The 18,358-nt window shown below is 42.3% G+C and overlaps 1 protein-coding gene and 2 long non-coding RNA genes across 4 annotated transcripts; 1 reads left to right on the top strand and 2 right to left on the bottom strand.

Moving 5' to 3' along the window:
• Nucleotides 1-144: 144 nt before the first annotated feature.
• SAP30 (Sin3A associated protein 30) lies at nt 145-6,582 on the bottom strand. Its single transcript, XM_068681233.1, has 4 exons — nt 6,077-6,582; nt 5,079-5,201; nt 2,518-2,616; nt 145-480 (listed from the first exon to the last, which is right to left on the bottom strand). Exons 1-4 carry the CDS (start codon nt 6,434-6,436, stop codon nt 358-360), a joined length of 705 nt encoding a protein of 234 aa, XP_068537334.1. The 5' UTR covers nt 6,437-6,582; the 3' UTR covers nt 145-357.
• A 199-nt stretch (nt 6,583-6,781) lies between these two features.
• LOC137856175 (uncharacterized) lies at nt 6,782-18,302 on the top strand. Its single transcript, XR_011096252.1, has 4 exons — nt 6,782-7,265; nt 7,358-7,647; nt 13,278-17,382; nt 18,192-18,302. It is a non-coding gene; the product is annotated as an uncharacterized lncRNA (long non-coding RNA).
• On the bottom strand, nt 11,907-16,014 carry LOC137856176 (uncharacterized). 2 transcript variants are annotated; one of them, XR_011096254.1, is made up of 2 exons: nt 15,877-16,014; nt 11,907-13,554 (listed from the first exon to the last, which is right to left on the bottom strand). It is a non-coding gene; the product is annotated as an uncharacterized lncRNA (long non-coding RNA). The 2 variants fall into 2 exon arrangements; XR_011096253.1 differs by lacking the exon at nt 15,877-16,014 and adding an exon at nt 15,574-15,704.
• Nucleotides 18,303-18,358: the final 56 nt, after the last annotated feature.

The raw sequence follows: 18,358 nt of genomic DNA, 5'->3' as shown, positions 1-18,358 counted from the left end.
AGACAGCTTTGCATTATGAGAACTTGAAGTACATTCATAAACGTATTACTGGTAGATTTTAAATGAAAAAAAAATCATTACATAAGGAATTAAAGCTTAATTATTAAGAACAAGTAACTCACCAAATAAGTTAGACACATCCACTTGAGCAACAGTATAAGTGATATTTATTTAAAATAGTTTGCTGAGGAAGTTTGTTTCATAAGAGATGGTTTTCAAACAAATCAGCAAGGTTATGAAAAATAAAACAGAGAAACTCTCTGGGGAGGAAAAAGTTACAAAGAAAGCTTTTGCATATCAACAAAAACCCTCAGTCTTTTGATTTGCAGCGTGAGTCTCAGTCCCAACCTTTTCTGTCTAGTGAACACCACTATCCATCTTTAGATCTGGTTTGTTCTTGTCATTCTTCACTGAGTAGATGAAATATGTTAAGGTGTCCTTTTCATTCACTGGAATTGTCCTAAAATGGCAGCCAATTATCTACAAAGGAAGAATGCAAGGAAATTAAATAACCACTTTTATATGCAGAAACGGAAGATTCAGATTTAAATAGACTACATTAAAGAATGTTTAAGAGCTTGATCAAGAAGCTTAAAATTAATAGAGGAAACTCTACCTCCCTTCAAAAGTCCTTATTAGTCATACAAAAGTTAGGATAGGAACCATTTTATTGAGAACTCTGAAACAAATACAGCAGATTGTACCCTAATTTCCAAAGTAAAACATGCAGAAAATTGTCAGAAAAAAAAATCAATTCTCACAACAAGCATAGGAATATCATTACATCTATGTAGTCAACGCTTGAATCCTATAGAACGTGTAATGACTATTGAATATCAACAGAACTACAGCACAGAAATTAGGCTACTACTCATTACTCAGGCTGAAGAGGGACCTGTATCATATAGAAAAATGCAAGATCCAATAAAAGAATTTAAGACTGATTATTGAACATTCAGCTCTTCAAAACAGAGCCATCAGGGATAAAAATTCACCATGGTATACATACTAAAATGTCAATTTCTAGTTTGAATCACTTCTGTAATTCCAGAAGTTTTTTTTTTCCCTCTTCATCAAAATGGACTGTCAGCTTTATAAGTACTCAAATTGACTGACTGCCTCAGTCTGTTCTCTGGCTTTTTGCAGAACACTTTTTTAGACTAAAATTAGCAAGAGGAAGGGAGGAGAACAGGACTGCTCTTTGAACTACCACAAGGTATAAGTGTTTAAAACAATTAGCAAGTTAGAAAGCTTTTCAAACCCCTGTCAGAGACAGTTTGACAGAGCCCTTTAACATGGAGTTTTAAGTAACAGCTAGCAGAACGACCATTGTACATTAGGATAGGTTACAAGAAATCATATGGCCTATAAAGTAAGGAAGTTCTGTGGCTATATCTCACAAAGACCAGTAGGTCAGTCAAAGCACATGACAGAAGCTTTTGCCTATTCACATGAAGCAGCTCAAGCAGCATGTGCTACTGCAAATATCTCATCAGATGCACCTAATACAGACCCTTAGAAATGCCAGATCTATGGGGGGAAAAAAAAAATAAAATCACTTGTGCTTTTTCAAATCAGTCCTGCTAATTCAAGAACTAGCTGTACATCAAGAAAAGCAAACTGGATTTAAATTCTTACTCATAGAAGCAGCAGCAGCATTGTTCTTTTACAGCTTGGCCTTGAGATCTCTCACACATTTAAGAACCTTGGCTTTAATCCACACTGCTTTGTAGAGAGATCAACAAAATGCCTGCACTGAAGTACAACTGAGCATTACTGCACAAAACTGAAAAGGTGGCAGCTGTACTTCCCTCCTGAGAGAGACGCCAGTGCTTTCACATATTTATATCAGCAGTCTGTAACTGCACCTTAGCAGTGTGGAAGAGTTCCTTTAAAACTGCACTCCCATACAGTAAAGATACATACGGCTGTAGTCACTGCTTCATCACTTTTAGAAATATTACTGAGAAAAAAGAATTTCATGACATTCCATTCTGCGATAACAGAATTGTTTTTAATTGATAGAAATTAATGATCAATTGAAATCTGTTTTTCATGTTTCTGTACTGTCAACACATCAACATATGTCTATATTAACTAGGGTTTTAAAGCTAAGCTTGAACCTTACTAGAATTTCATTGCTACCTCAGTTCCCAGCTATCATCAGCAGGACTCTTAAGCTGAAGGTGTGACTGCTACACAGGCTACAAATCCACAATTCTATGATATTCAGAGAGACGCAGATCACCTTACCATTCAGCTCAGCACTTTGTGTTTTTAAGCAGCATACATTCCTTCTCAAAGTTAACAGTCCCTCCTCTGGAAAGAACTTTTACTTTTGATTTACTTGGCTCAGGAGCTGTGGCCAATGAAGGAAGCTAGATAAGCTGCTCCTTTTTGTTCTCATAAAATCCAGATTACACATGCACTTTATGTAAGGATCATATTGTATACAGAAGAAACACACATGCCATAGCAAGTTGCATTCTCTATTATGGAACAAACACTCATACGTACTTCAACAAGCTGTGCTTTGTTAAGTCCTGGTCTGGTCTGTAGCTTGAAGTGTCTTTTGTACCTTCGAAGTGTGTTTACTTGTAACTGATATAAATCAACCTAGAAGAAAATGAGGGAAGGGGAAGAAAGCAATCTAATGTAACTGATAAGGTTTTACTTATTAATAGCTTGCCTCTCAACATTTTAGGATGTCACGCATACAAAAGCATAGATCTTTGGAGCTGACAGTCTTATTTTGACAAAAAAAAAAAACAAAAAACAAAAAAAAACAAACAGAACTCCACCCCACACCTTCAAACAGAAAGAAAAACACTCCAGTTCAGTTTAAGAACAGTTTACTGTTAGTGAACATGGCTCTTCCTCCTGTTAGCAGCAGATAATATTTGGAACTCACTACTGTACTTCAATATTTTCTTTTTTTTTTTTCCCTGTTTGTTCCCAGTTTTGAGCATGCTTGCACAAAGGCCAGTAACAAATTTCATATAATATCTGATTCAAAGGATGCTTCTGTATTGAGATTTCAGCCATCAGATTTTACACAGGTTACATGCAAGACATAGCACAGCTGTACCATGAGACAGCATGCATTAGAACCAAGAAAATGTATTGAGTACAAAGTTCTCTGGCTTGAGGTGAGAGAAGGAGACTGCTGCTCCTGGTCTCCAAACATATCCCTGCTACATAAGCACAACATAGGAGGTACGTGCACAGGCATAGTTGCCCAAAACTATTTTTCAGTGTGAGTTGACAGTTGAGAGAATTGCACAAGCTCCTTTTAGGGATATAAATACACAACCTCAACCCAGTACTCCCTTGGTTTTAAATCCCACAAACTCTGATCAACAGTCACTTCTCCCACCAACAGCTTACCCTCCTGGAAAATGTAAAAGAAAGTGAAATCAAAAGACTAAGGAGGAAAGTAAACTGACAAAACAGGCTGAATGAGAAGTTAGGTCAGTTGCTATTGCAGCAGTGTTCTCCAAACTTCCTGCACTAAAGATCAGTTAAGGCATTCATTTCTACTTTAAAGCCTTTTAGCATTCTCAACAATAGAGTATTTTGTGATTTTGGGTAACAACAGTGCTAGTGCCTACTTGGTAACCTGGCCAGATGTGATGCAATGTTTCCTTATGTGCAGGAGGACAGGCATCCCCTGGTACTTAAGCCATATGGTGGAAGCCTAGTCCTCTCGGTAAGAATCACTAATATCTAGTGATGGTCATAAATGAGGTGGAAATTGGAAGGCCCTGCAGGTGCTCAGAATATTTTTTTTCCCCCTTAGTAAACTGGATAGCAATTGAAAATAGAAGTGGTCAAGGGCCAACAGGCACGAAAGGTGTATAGTAACCACATGGGAAGTGCACACTGCTGTTGTCCAAATGGCTAGCTGAAACGCCTCAAAAGTACTACCCTGGCAGCTTTTTTTCCTGCAGTAGTGCCATTAAAAATACACTTGCTTTTTTGTTCTAGAGATATCCATCAGTTGTGTCATACTTTATTATTCTTGTCTGGGAAAACAAAACAGGCTCGCTGAAGAGCTGCAATTACCTCTCTGCCAGACAGCTACCTAAAGCCACACAGAATATTAGGTTTAAAGAGAACTTTCACAGAAGCGATCCAACATGTTTACCGACAAAAGACACAGTCCAGCATCGAACTACTTCCAATCCCCTAAAATCCTCTTAGTCAGAGCCTTCAAACCGGAGCCATGTGCCTTCAGGCAGGGATTCTTGTACAAAGTTTCATCACTTATATTGCTGATTTCTGCAGATGCTGACCATAAGGATGCCATTAAATTAACACTTACGGAGCAATTTCGAAAGAACACTTTAAAAATCCCTCTTGGAGGAGACCAGGTAGGCTCTGCTCAAAATTAACACACGGGCTGTAGCAGAAATAATCCAGAGCACGTGTAGGAAGAAGAGAGCCCTAGGTGCATTCTCTCCCATTATATTATTGGAAAAGGTTTGAGAGCTGTGGATCGCTTTCATAATGAGTGATGTTTCACTGGTCTGTAGTGCAGAAAGCAAGCAGGAGAAGTGCCATCCTTCTCAGCTCATTTTGAGTATAGCTCCCTGAACATCGCTTCTCCCAGCAAGGGCTAAACACAAAGAGCTATGACTAAATTTTCCATTAGCCTAAGGTAACAGGGTAACTGCTAGAACCATCTGCAACACATTTTGCAGGACAGGAAAGGATTAGAGGGATGGGGCAGTGAAACATTTATATCTCAAGACTTACATGCAATTCCCTTCAACCCCTGCAAAGAGAGGTCTTGCTAATAAGTAGCAAAGCACAACTTTCAGTAGGACTGTGGAAACAAATCACTAAAAGAGAAAGCTGGAAGCAGCAGTTGTCTGAGAGAACTAGCACACACTTTAAAACATTCTAGAAAGTCTTGTTCATTTTGTTCTGCACAACTAACGGAGCAAATCAGGAGTCAGCCTTTTCTCCACTCCCCAAACTAAAGCTGTAAGAGTGGGAAAGCAGCTCTGCGCAGACTCAGCAGTAGGTAAGAGCAAGCTTCGCATAACTATTAGAAAGAGCAACTGTTTGACTACCTCTGGAGTGTCGATGTCTTGCACTGGTGAGTCACCATCATCATCACTGCCTTTCCTCTTTCTTCTATTCCTCACGCTCTGAATTAAGTTTTTGTGGAAGTCACAGATATAAAGATGTCTCGCCTAAAAGAGCAACATCGCAGCTTTCAATCACCTCCGCGGAAACACCTCCCGGGCGTCCGACCCAAACAAACGCGCACACGGCGCTACCCTCTCAGCCAGCCCGCTGGCAGGGCGCAGGGAGCTTCCCCAGCCGGCCCCGCCAGGGCAGGAGGTGCCGGGAGGTGCCGGGAGGTGCCGTGCTGCAGAGCCCTGCCGCCGGCTGGGCCGGGGAGCGGCGAGGCGCTGCAATGGGCTGGCGCGGCGCGGGGAGCGCGGCACAGACACGTACAGCCCGCCCTCCGGCTCGGGGATCGCGAAGCAAACAAGCAAGGAAAAAAAAAAAAAAAAAAGAGGAGAGAGAGAGAGAGAGAGAAGCCAGCAGGAAAAGCCGCCTCACGCTGTTTGGAGGACAAAAATCCGCCTCTCGCCCCACGCATCCCCCCCTCCCCGGGCTCCCGCCGCCGCCAAGGTCACGCAGCTTTACCCCAGCTCCCCTCTGTAGGGCCGCGCTGGCTCCGCCGGGGCTCCCCACGCGTGGGGCCGGGGCCGGGGCCGCGCCCGATGGCTGCCAGGCGGCGGGGCGCGGGGGGAGCCGTGCGGGTGACGGGACGAGGCGGGGCGGCCGCAGCCCCGAGCTAAGTAACGGGGCTGGGGCAGCGCCGGGCACCCCGGCAAAGTCCGGCACGAGGAAATTAAAAGAAAAAAAAAACAAAACAAAAAAGAGCGGGGTGAGACGAGGCTGCCACGCCGCCGGAGGAAAGAGTTAAAAAAAAAAAAAAAAGGAACGGGAAAGGAAATTACTAATAAAAAAGGCAGAAGTTTAGGGAGGGCAGCGAGCTGCTGGGGGTCGGGGAGAGCGGCCGGGCTCGCCCCGGTGCCGCCGGCCCGTGACTCACGCTCTTGTCCAGCTCGATCTTGACCTTCTTCTGCGAGATGCTCTTCTGGATCCGCTTGCTGAAGCTGGCGTTGCCGGCGGCGCGGCCGCAGCGCTCGCCCTCCTCCCGCAGGCAGCACAGCTGCCCGGCCCCGGGGCCGCCGGCACCGGCAGCACCCGCCGAGCCCGCGGCGGCACCGGCTCCGGCACCGGCTCCAGCCCCGGCCCCGGCAGCGGCGGCCGAGCCCGGAGCCAGCCCCGGCGGCGCTGGCGGCGGTGGCGGCAGCTCGGCGGCGGAGCCCGCGCTGCCCAGCGGGGCGGCGGCGGCGGCGGCGGGGTCGGCCCCCCGCGGGGTCACCTCCTCTGGGGCGAAGCCGTTCATGCCGGGCGCCAGCCCCGCGGCGGGGCGCTCCCGTTCCCCCGCCGCCGTTTCCCGGCCGGTGCCGCCCGAGTCGCCGAAGCCCCCCGCGGCTACCGGAGCGTCGGCGTCGCCCCGCGGGTCGCCCCACTTCCTCCTTCCCCCTCCGTCATGTGGGGACTCTTCAGCTGTTTCCTATGTAACAACAGCAACCTGCCCGCCGCCGCGCGCCGCCCTCCGCCGCGCGGGGCGCCACGGGAAACGCAGTCCCGCCGCCCGCAGCCCCCGCCGCGCGGCCACGGACGGGGGAACTACAAGTCCCGGCGTGCCCCGCGGCGGGACGGGGGCCGGCCATTTTGCCGAGGCGCCGAGCGCGCTGGCCGCGGCCCGCCCTCTCTCCCCCGGGCGTCCCCCTCCTCTCCGCCCGCCGCCGGGAGGCCGGGCCCGCCGTGCTGGGGCGGCGGCGGCGGCTCGGCCCCGCTCTTAAAAGGCCGCGCTCCCTTCCCCCGCTGCTGCCGGGCGCTCCTCCCCGGCCGCGCGGCCGTTGGGATTTGAAAAGCGGGCGGCGGTTGCAGGCCGCGGGGGGCCGGAGGCGGGGAGTGAGGAGCGAGGAGCGGGGGATGGCGGCGCCCCCCGGCGCTGCTCCCGGCTCGGTTTCTCTCCCCCGGAGGCTCGCGTTGGGTGCCCGGGCGGCGCGGAGCGAGGAGGCCTTTGTTAGGGCTGCCCTGCGGCACGCGTGGTCCCGCAGCGCGGGGCTGCGAGGACAAAGGCAGCGCGGGGCAAGTTGCGAGCCCGGGCGGTGAAATGGTCCCTCTGTGAATAAAGGCGGCTCTGACAACCAAAAACACCTCAGGTTCCTGTAGCGCTCTCAGTAACGCTGAACCTTGCCCTGCACAACGCTAGCTCAACGCTGCAAACAGTGACAAAAGTGTTTTTGCTTTCCAGATTTCACCAAACCGCACGAGGGGCGCTGACGCGAGGCCATTTAACAGTTCAGCTGTTGGCAGCGCGGTGACAGAGGCGGCCAACTTTGACCTGCTTCCATTCAAAGCGCACGCACCGGCCAGCGAGGCTCCGCTGTGCTTTGCAGCCGCGGCGGGCATTCCCTGAGATCCCCGAAGCGGCAGCGGGGCCGGCCGTACGCGGGGCGCGGTGACTTAATCGCGGAAACACGCGGCCCTATCAGTTACGGCGCGTTCTCAGCGTGCAGAAAGGAGCAGAAGAGTAGCGGGGAGGTCAGCGAATGATTTGAGAAGACACAGATCCGGTGTAAGCCAAAGTTCTGCGCGAGCCAGGGAACATGATTATACCACAGTTTCAGTTTGTGCTGCAGATGGTTTTTTAATCTGATTACATAACTCGGTATTAGAGAGTAAGGGCAGGTCCCGCTGACGCTCCCAACAGTTGTAATTGAATGAAGGATACAGTAACTGAAGTTAGGCTGAGTTTAAAGTAACAGGCAACAGTTACACAAAAGGCATGTTTCAGTGATTACAGGGAGGAATTGGATAAGGGTTGGAAAAAATATCAAACCCTCTTTTGTTATCAACCAGGCTGAAGACTAAACGAAGCATCTGGGTTTAATTCCGCATTCTGCCACTGTATAATCTCAGAGAACAGACGCTTAACTCACTTGTAAGGGTTCTTGTGATTTGACCATTTCAAACATCGTAATGATGTTAACATTAAAACAAAACAAAGAAAAGGGAAAAAAAAAAAAGTGGGAGGATGTACCTAAAGAAGGACATAGGAAGCACATGCTGGGAAAACTGGGCCAAGGGTGAGTTCCAGGAATTTTTCAGAGGAAATCTGGGTCATGAATAGCAATTTCTAGAATCTGACACTGTCTCTTTTGAGATTCATTTAATTTCTTCAGATGGTTTTGACCTTACAGGGAGCATAAAATACATCAATCTACATACGCTATGATTTGGTAAAACAAGGATCATGCACACATTTGTCTGATCCTGCTTGTATAGTTTGTGAGCAACTAAAAGCCTGATTGTTACTCAGCCATGCTCGCCAATATGTTAATTTATAAGCTGAATTTCAATAGAGTAGTATCATAGTTTCATGATTAGATCGTGATAAGACTGTAGTGGGGCTGAGAAACACAGTTCTGCTTCTGCTGTAAGCTGCTCTTTTTCACACCTGTGCCCTGTCCTTCTTTGTGCCTGTAAAAGCATTTAGAAGGCTCCACAGCAAACTAGATTGGGTTACAGCTAGACCAGCAAAAGAATATCAGTTAAGTTTAACCCCGATCTGCTTGACTGTTCAGTTGCATGATCGTGTCCCAGCACAGAGGAAGATCCAACGGAAGGGTAGGACTGTGTGACTGATGCAGGAACAGGGAAGGACCTTCTCCTTCCATATGAATGTCTGCTTAGAGATATCCCATCCCTTTTAATCTTGTATCATATGTAGGATCAAAAAATGCAAAAAGCTTGGGCATTGTGAAATAAATAATATCAACCATAATAATAATAATAAAAGTTGTTGCAGAGGGATTCTGCTAGATTGTATATTGTCCAAAGTTATGATTTTTGAACATTAAGCTCTAGTAGTGTTTAGTAGAAGTATTCAGACTTAACTAGAGCATGTATAGTGAGAAATTTTAAATAAATATCAAGACACGCAGTATTGCAACAATATGCTGATAAGAGTAAAACCTCAAAAATTGAAACAGTTAAAAGACAGTGGCAGTTCCAAAGCTGCAACTCTCAGTATGAGATTCTACCAGCATTTATGGGCTGAATCTATGCCCGTCATGGATGCCTAAAGCAAAATGTGGCTGACACATAAGCAGTACAGAGAAGGAACAGGAGCTGCTGCATCTTGAGAAGGGTGCCCAAATTCGTAGCTCACAGGCTCTGAACTCAGCGGGACTTGGGGACTGGTCCTAGCTCTAAGGAGGTCCAGGTATGAGCTGAGCAGCTTATGCCTGTTTGAGATGCCACATGTCCCAGCTCCTGCCAGCTTCTGACTGATGTGTTTTGTAATTTGAGAGGGCAGAACGATAATTGGCCACATCACCTTGGACATATTACAAGCACATTGTAAACGTATTATTAGTAATCTTGGAAAGGAAATGTGTTTTGTAACTGTATATACACCTTCACATGATAAGGTTCACTGGGGATGACTACTCCCTTCCCCATTAGGTGCCATTCACCTCAAGTCTCAGTGTAGTCTAGTACACTTGTGTGCTGCACCTCAAGTTATCCTGATAGCAAATAGAGTAATACAGAAAGTGATTAGCATTAGTTCTTCACATCACATGTATGTTTTGTTGTGGACTGTTAACTGCTTCAATTCAAAATAGATCCTTGTAAAGTGCTTTAAATATTCTGCAAATTCTACCACGTCCCCTGATGTTTTTGATGAAAGAACAACCAGCTCGACGGGAGTCCACTGGCTGTGCATCAGAGATCATGGAAATAGTTGAAAGTTTGTGTTTTAACTGCTTTATTAGAGATTGAATTCTATTTGTTGCTGTAAATTTTGTATAGAACAGCAACTAAATCTGTCATTCCTTAACAGAAATGAGTTGCATCCTTTTTGTTGTGCTCTTCTTTCTCAGATTTTTGATTTTCTGATTTTTCCTCTCCCACTCCAGCACCCACTAACTGTGCTATTGCCTGTCGCTCTGCCTCCCATTCATTGTTCAGCTCCATGTAAGCGTAGAGCCTAAAACACAGGAACACTGGATTTACTTACAAACTATTTCTTTACTTCATGTTTTACACTGGTTATGCTGTAACTTTGTTTGGATACTTAATTGTATAACAAAATCTGCATTAGCACACAGAGTTTATCGTATGAGAATCAAGTGAGATGGTAAGAGAGAAAATCATACCTTTAGCCAAGAGAGCTAAATTGGTGCAAAACTGGTATTTCCAGGTCTTGGCGTAAGCCAGTGGAAGCCAATGTTCCTTTTTAAGCATTCTACTTTGTAAAATGGAAATTAAGGGTGTATAAGAGTTTATGTAATGTGTGCTTTTATTAGACTTAAAGTAGTAAATAGGGTCCAAAAATAAATGTTGTATTTTAAGAATAATCTAGGTGTTACGGGATTAAAACTGATAAGCCCGTGTACTGTAAAGGCTTTAAAGATTTGTAATACATGCCCCTTAACTGTTTGTACCAACTCACATTTGCAATAGACATTAGTTGGGCATCAGAGGACCTTCTATTAAAAGGCTTTGTTTTCACGTGCAAAAATATATGTGTCAGCACGGAAAAATAAGATGTTCTTTGTTGAATATACATGCCAGGAATTATTTGCTGGGAGGACTGAAATAATGAAGTACGTTACGTACTTTTTGTTTGTAAAGTATATGTAGATGCAGCTTAAAGAAGATACTTCAGCTGCACACAAGCAAAACACAGAGCCTACTCAGCTTTGTGCTGAGGTATGTATTAGGTTTCAATAATCGTTCTTCTCACAAGCCCCCATTCAGCAAAGTTAAAAGTGCACATTCACCTGTGTCAGAGTCACTGTGTCACTGCTCAGTTATCCATCCTGGCTACTTTGATTAACATTTTGTTTCATATTATGACTGCTTGTAATCACGCAGTGAGAAATAAAAGTCTAACAAAAAGAGCATTAGTGCTTCTCTGAAATGTAATACAACAAAAAAAGTATCACCTCTAGAGATTTTGTTTAGTAATGCAACAAAAAATTCAGCTATGAATAATAGATCAACACTTGTGTATTGTAAGAGTTATTTTTAATCCCTTGAAAAGAAATTAAAAGCTGAGTCAGCGCTCTTGATACTACAGAAAAGAGCACTCAGTACTCTTAGCTACCATCTTACATTCTGTGAAACAATTTCTCAGTTACATAAAGAACATGTGTTTGACATGTTCTTTAATCCCTTTTTGTTTTGAATAATGCACATTACACAATTTTTGTATTTTTTTAATAGGTTCCTAGAAACTACAAGGCTCCTTTACACCATCTGCTCCTTTATACCTCTTCTGATATGGGCTCTTTTTACAGAAAGGAAAATGGGAAACATTCATGGCCCTGTAGCCTGTTGCAGTATCCTCATCTTTGCAGTACAGTTATAAGCATCTCTAGGTCTGACTTCACTCTTGCTGAAGTTAACAGCAGCCACGAAGTGCCCCTGGAGAGCAGGTGAACACTTCATCCACCTAAATCTACAATGCATGGATTAGAAATTCTTTAGAGGATAATTATTTGGTCTCAAGCCAGTAAAAAATAGAGTCTGGTGCTAGTAATAGATACTTTTATGAAATAAAATGAGCAAAATTACATGTGGCTTTGGGGTTTAATTGTTTCTCTGACTTCCTGCAGAGCTCATTCTGTGTCAGAGATACAGGCTGACACTCCAACAAACTGAAGTGCAATGACTGTTTTGAATGAGACTTGTTTTTAGCTAACGTTGCTTGAAAACAAATCCTTAACTGGGAAATATTATGAGGAAAAGATCTGATGCAACATTTTACAGAATTTTTCACAAAACATGACCAAGGAGCAGAATTTATTATTGCAGTTGCAAAGCACACAGGGTACCGTGTTTCCCACCTTTCTATAGTACTTACTGTCATCGATCGTTCAGTATATAGCGGTTGATCAAAAGCATCACTTCTTCCTTAGAAATCACCAGATTGTGCTTTTCCTGCTTCATCTTTAATGCTCTCAAAATCTCAGTTCTCTTGGAAGATAATGTTAGAGTCTCAGCTTCTCAGCTTTCGTACTGATAAAGCTTCCAATCTTTACAGTTGTAAAGATAAGTTTGTAATCAGGTCAAGGACATACTCTAAAGCAAAAACACAAAGAAAAATAGACTCCCACCCTTTAGTTTTAACATTATCATGCTTAAACAGATATTATGGCTTTCTATCATCTAAGTGTTTGGTTGTTAATGTTTATTAACATTATAAACACAAATGATGAGACCTGATTTCGCTATTACAGCTATCCACAGGCACTATAAGATCCTTAACTCTCTCCACAAGTGAGTGGGACAAAATTTTAGATGTTCTCATCATAATTTATGTCAGAAAAGTTATAAAGTACTTTTCTTTTTTCTTTTTTTTTTTTTTAACTGCTGGAAAAAGTGAATGGGGATTGTATGCTTTTAATATTTGTACACATTACAATAATTTTGAAAAATAAATGCTAATTATTAATATAAAACACAGCAACAAAAATTGCACAAATCAAGCCAATGAACTGCAGCATGTTTGATCCAGCAGTAATAAGCCTTGCATCAAAATGGATTATTTCAAAGGTTTACACTGAAGTTGAGTTTACAGATTTTAAGGATTGTTCCTTTAATTAAAAAAAAAAAGAGGGAGGCATGGTTCAAGTTGCAATTTAGTTTCTCAATGGCACTGAATAAGAAGTTGTTCAGTGTCAAAGAACAGCATTTGAAATCTTATTTATTTTTTTCAAATGCATAACTGCACTTCCGTCTTTCTTTTTTTTGTTTGTAGTAGGGCTTTAGTCCTGCCAGTAATTACAGAGGGTTTCTAATTAGCCTCACGCACTAAATAATGAGGATTAATCACAGAACCAAGGATATATTACAGAACATCCCTAATACTTTTTCCACAGGAGTTGGTCTGTTGAGTAGAAGCTTTAGGTTTTGACTGTTATTATAGGCAGATGCATTTTCTAGTAGCACAAAAGCTCTGAAATATCCTTTCCTGTTATCGTAACACACTTAACATAATGGTACAGTGCAGGGTATACAAAGGGGTCTTCTAGAGAAATGGTAATTTTATGTCATCAGCTGATGGAAAATCACACAGGATCCATAACTAAAAATGAGACTAATCATTGAATCAACAATTTCAAATTTTCCTAGGTATTTTTATTTATTTTTTTCAACAGATTACCTGTGTATCCTGTGATCATTTCCATGACCCAAGACAGCACTATTTGCCAGCAATAACAGAGAAGAGAAAATGATTTTACCATGGCAACGTCTACATTAGCAACAGCACAGTAAGAATATATTTGGAGAGTGAAACTCACATACACTTGGGAGGCTTTACTTCAGACTACTTTATTTCCCCAAGCCAGATGTCAACGACGTGTGTTCCTGCAACACATCTTTCACTGTGGTTTCATCCAAAAGTTATCTTCATTTGCTTGTGCTTTTACTTCTCTGAAATACAAAGGAAAAACACGGTAAGTAAAATCCCATTGGGAGACTCCCTTTAACAGAGTATTTTTGTCCTGAACTAATAAGTTAATTCATGAAGATGGACTCACAGCTGCACTCCCTGGGTCAAAAATGAAACCTGGTGTGACTTTCATACCAGCATGTACTTTGTGTGACCAAAACGTGAGACATTTAAGTTCATCTACTACCTGGACACAACATCCATGCATATGAGTATTACAGTTCTTAGGTATCAAGCTGTTTGCAGACAAATCTACTTCCCTTTGGCCATGGGAGAGAGGATACAGATTCTCCCTTTCTCTTGTGGCCTGTGGTACGCAGTGTTGTCAACTTACCATTTTCTTTTTCTTTCCTAAAAGATTTAAGAATAGCAGTTACACAGGAAAAAGCTTTTGCTGTCAGGTTCGGTTTGCTTTCAAGTTTCTAGCCCTCATGACTGCAGAAAAAAATAGTCCCAGAAAATGGAAAAGGTATAAACAAAACACTCTGATTCATTCTGTAGGATTTTCAACAATTGCAAATCATCATCAGTTGCCACATGCTTCATTTTGGCAGCAACAAGCACCAGTGGCTAGCCTCACACAACTACTTATGCTATTCAAGAGCTGGACTGTGATTACAATTCTTCAAAACAGTTTTCTGGATGTCACACCTTCACAGACAGGCATAATCCGACCCGTTGTCTTACCGTATAGAAGGAAAAACATCCTAGAACTACGTCCTCCAGTTTCTAAATAATGCAGCATTTGTATAATAATTACATTTTACTTAAGAGTAAGTCTCGTATACATTTCAGATAAAGTACTGGTGTTTATGAAGGCTGGAAGAGTTCTGGGGGTGGAGGCAGAGGGAACTTGTTTTTTCTTTTTTACCCATTTAAGCCAATTCAGTAGTGTAAGTTACAACTAATCACATTTTAAAGTCCCTCTGCACTGCCTGTGAAACCATCTAATGGATGAACAAGGGCAAATGACTATTTTCTTCTCGTATCTGTAACAAGGGATTAACAATATAGTGAAATAGAAGGTCTATTATGATCTACAGGAGAAAAGCGTCACATGAGTATTAGTTTGTAAATAAGAAAGGAAATGAAATTTAGAATAAAATTACGACTGAAAAAGTTCAGTTCAGTATAACAATTATTGTGACCAGGAACAGCTGGTGTTCCTAATATTATCTGCATTAGCACCAAGAGAGATTTGTTGTGTTTATTTCCTATCATATGACCACTTCAGTTTCACTCTCTGCTCTGCAGCTGTCCCTGGTAGTGTCTAATATAGGCTGTCTTTGTTTTAAATATTTGGTACACAGCACAAAGTCAAAACAAGTTACTGAACTCAGACTAAAACAGCCTGGTGTAACAAGGCCTCTGTTTGCCTACTAGCTGCTTAACTGGTTATGCAGGCTTTACAATAGCATGTACAATAAAACTAATGTTTAGACAGTAAATAATTTCATTTTTGTAAAATAGATATCATGTCCATGTTATACAACTGAAAAAAGGGGAAAAGCTCTAACACATTACTTTAAAACTAAGTCTTTAAGATATGGACAGGAACTCCAGTTCCGAGAACTTCTGGGCAGCTGCACTGCTACATATGTTTTTGTCAAAGTACAAAGAAAGTAAATGCTGATAAGTGGAACACTACAGCAAGCTGAGCTTTGTTTGGAACTTCACTAAGCAGTAGTTTAGGTAGTTCTAGATATTACTTTTAATCCTACAGCTGTTACCATCTATTTAGTATGAGACCCTCATATTGAATAGGCCCAAAACCAGAGCTGCTGTCTGTACACTTTTTAACTCACATTAAAAAGGGAGTTTTAAAGTGGTGACCTTTATTGAAATGCTATTCATGTCTTGGATTTTAATCTTTTTTTTTTTTTTTTTTCTATACCAAAAAATGCTGATACTCTAAAGCTAAATTCACTTTTTATTTCAATATCTTTCATTGCTACTAGTGAAGTTCGGTGACATTAAAAACGAGAGTGGCTTTAACTCACTTTCATTATTCATCCGGTAAACAGTGATTTCTCAAGTCCATAAGAGGGGGACCATTTCAGTTGCAGACTGCAATTAATCAAGAACGATTACTTTTCAATTTCGCTGCCATTAATGCTACATTATCGTATATTCAATACAGGCATTCAGGTAATAGCAGAGTCTCTGGGGAGCCACTTTATCCAAATGAATGAATTAAAACTAACTGATGTTGTCACCATATAATAGACTTGGATCAGAATAAAAGTTTGGTCTGAGTTAAGGTCTTGCAACTGTAGTTTGCAGCTCCCCCATCTGAACCATACCTGTCCCAAATGCAACGGATCTGTTGACTGAGGTTTTAATTAAGATTCAAATAGGAGGTCTTCATTCCTTTATTCACTTGCTTTGTTCACAATAAGAACCGTATATATTCAGAAACCTGAACACGCTGGTCACAGAAAACAAGAGATACGGTATGTTGTAAAGCATTAACACTAATTGCTCATTTTTGTTCATTTTTGCTCATTTTGTCATTTCATAACACACTTTTCTTTAAACCAGTTTCTCAGCTCTGTAACCTGTTTCCAGTCACTACATTGCTTATCTTTCCTCACACACAGCTTATTGAAGATTAAGTGAAATCAACAATAGCACACAAAATAGCAATTATGGCATAGATTAGAAACACAAAATGGCTTGAAACCAGGGAGCTATAAAACTTAAGTCATTTCAGAGCTGAATTATTCAACTAGAAGTAAGCCTGAAGTCCTGGAGTTTGTGCTTCTTCCCCACAACTGTCATCCACATGTGGTTAATAAATTAACCACACGGACTGACCAAAGTCAATACTGCATAGATCACTGCTTTAGAAAAGCAACAGTGACTGAATCTCTTGAGACAGAATTTGTGGTTTTGTCTGTAAAGGAACAGTGTGGTGTAATGAGAAAAAAAAAAAAAAAAGTGACAGTTTATTGTGGAGCTAGGCGCACAGAGAAATGCTTTTCCAAGTATGAGGATTCTGGTAGAAAGACACAGTTTTGGAACTGACAAGTTTTTAAAAATCAGCTTGCTTGCGTGGGGCTTTCAGCATCAGCACTGCTGTAGAAAGCTTCCAGTATCATATTCAAGCATGAAAAATTCTCAATACTGCCTTCCTTGTTGGAGGACAGACAGATGTTAAATACTACAACTGTTTGGTTTCTTATGCTGCCCTATGCTGCATGACACAGCATGATGTAACCCTCCAAGTTTATATTGAGTTGTACAAAAAGCTTTCTTTTTCAGAGAAGAGAACGTAGCAAAAGGCTGTTTTAAGAGAATGAAGAACTTAATTTTGAACAACATCCTTAAAACATATGATTAAATCATTTGGAAGGCAGACAGGTCTCATTTTTTCCCCCATAACAGTAATTATGCTTTCTTACTCTACCTGCTTTTCCACAATCGTTTTCTTAGGGTAGATAAGAAAAAGTGATGCGGTAGAGGAAGTCTCCCTGCAGTTATATCCCATAATTTCCACCAACCGTTCCAAAATAATGTTTTTCCATGAACTTACTACACTGATGTTAAAAGAAAGAATAATAAAAAAACTATAGATTTTTGTTTTGTTTAAGAGCTGAGATAGAACACCCAATTTACAAGGGTAAAATTCAAAATATTCTCCTCTGGTTTAAACTATTAAAAATCATTTCTAGTGCCTGTAACCATTGTGATTACTTTTTGCTTACAAGCTCCCAGAGATCATGACACACTATTTTAGAAGCACTGCTATTGAGAGACCTGTTTCCTGAAAGCTGGTGGAGCACTTTGTTTTTCTTTCACCCGCATTAGTGAGGAAACAAAAGTAAAACTGATTTTGATGGAGTTAATCTACATTTTTCTGTGGCTGTAAAAGATGCAGGAGGTAGTATGACTTTATTCTTGTTCGAATGGTATGATACAGAAAAGTCTGGTGGACAAAAAATGTTTTTAAAATTAGACATGCTAATGGCTGTATTATGCTTCATTCTGCACACATTAGCATTCTAAGGTTCTACTATGTTACAAAACTACTTTATTAACCAGAAAACACGCTGCAAGAAACTGTCACATACAGGTGGTTCACCACAAAGTAAATGAGTAACCATCTGTCAGCTAAAAACAACACAACAGCACTTTCCAGGTAATACACGAAGTAAAAACATTTCTAAAGCTACATCAAGAATTAAAAGCACTCCTTGGGAAGTGACTCGGCCTCCACAGAGCTCAGTACTACAGACCTGAGACCATTAATTCACTACTGCGAGGCAGTGGGCTGGCTTACAGGAATAAACAGCTGACGCCGGAACACAGAATATCCCCTGTGTAAATGTTTATTTTAGAAGATAAGTGTAAGCTTGGTTTGTAGGTAAAACACCATCAAAAGGAATAGCCCCAGAAGTTAGCTGATATCAGATAACTGGCCTCTAACAGGCTTTGACATCTGCGAAGGAAATACTCTGCACAGCGCTGTCAGCTCACCTCCCAACCTCCCTTTCTCTCAAGAAGGTTTTGAGCAATTTCTTCCAGCTTACACCCTGCCTCTCAGGGCCGCAGCTTAAGCAAACACATAAAGCTCAGCGTGGAAAGGGGCTGAAGGAGGCGTTTGTTACCACATGAGCAAGCTGCCCTGTGCGAACACGCCTTTGTCAGCAGGGAGAAAAACGAGCTGGGGGGGCCGGGCCCGGCAAATGCCTCTCGTTCAACGAGATCCGAGCAGATCTGCAACGGACTTAGGACTGCCTTAGGACTGAGCGGCCCCGTGGCTGCGTCGAGTCAGCGCCCTCA

This window comes from Anas acuta, chromosome 4 (genome assembly GCF_963932015.1).
Source record: "Anas acuta chromosome 4, bAnaAcu1.1, whole genome shotgun sequence".
NCBI lineage: Eukaryota > Metazoa > Chordata > Aves > Anseriformes > Anatidae > Anas > Anas acuta.
The sequence above is the reverse complement of the archived record's forward strand: the minus strand, read 5'-3'. Positions and strand labels throughout refer to the sequence as shown.

Coding starts and splice junctions, on each gene's coding strand:
- SAP30 (XM_068681233.1), bottom strand. CDS start 6,436: ATGAACGGCTTCGCCCCAGAGGAGGTGACCCCGCGGGGGGCCGACCCC. Junction 2,617..5,078: donor AAGACATCGACACTCCAGAG/GTAGTCAAACAG, acceptor ATTTTCTTCTAG/GTTGATTTATATCAGTTACA. Junction 481..2,517: donor ACAAAGCACAGCTTGTTGAA/GTACGTATGAGT, acceptor CTTCCTTTGTAG/ATAATTGGCTGCCATTTTAG.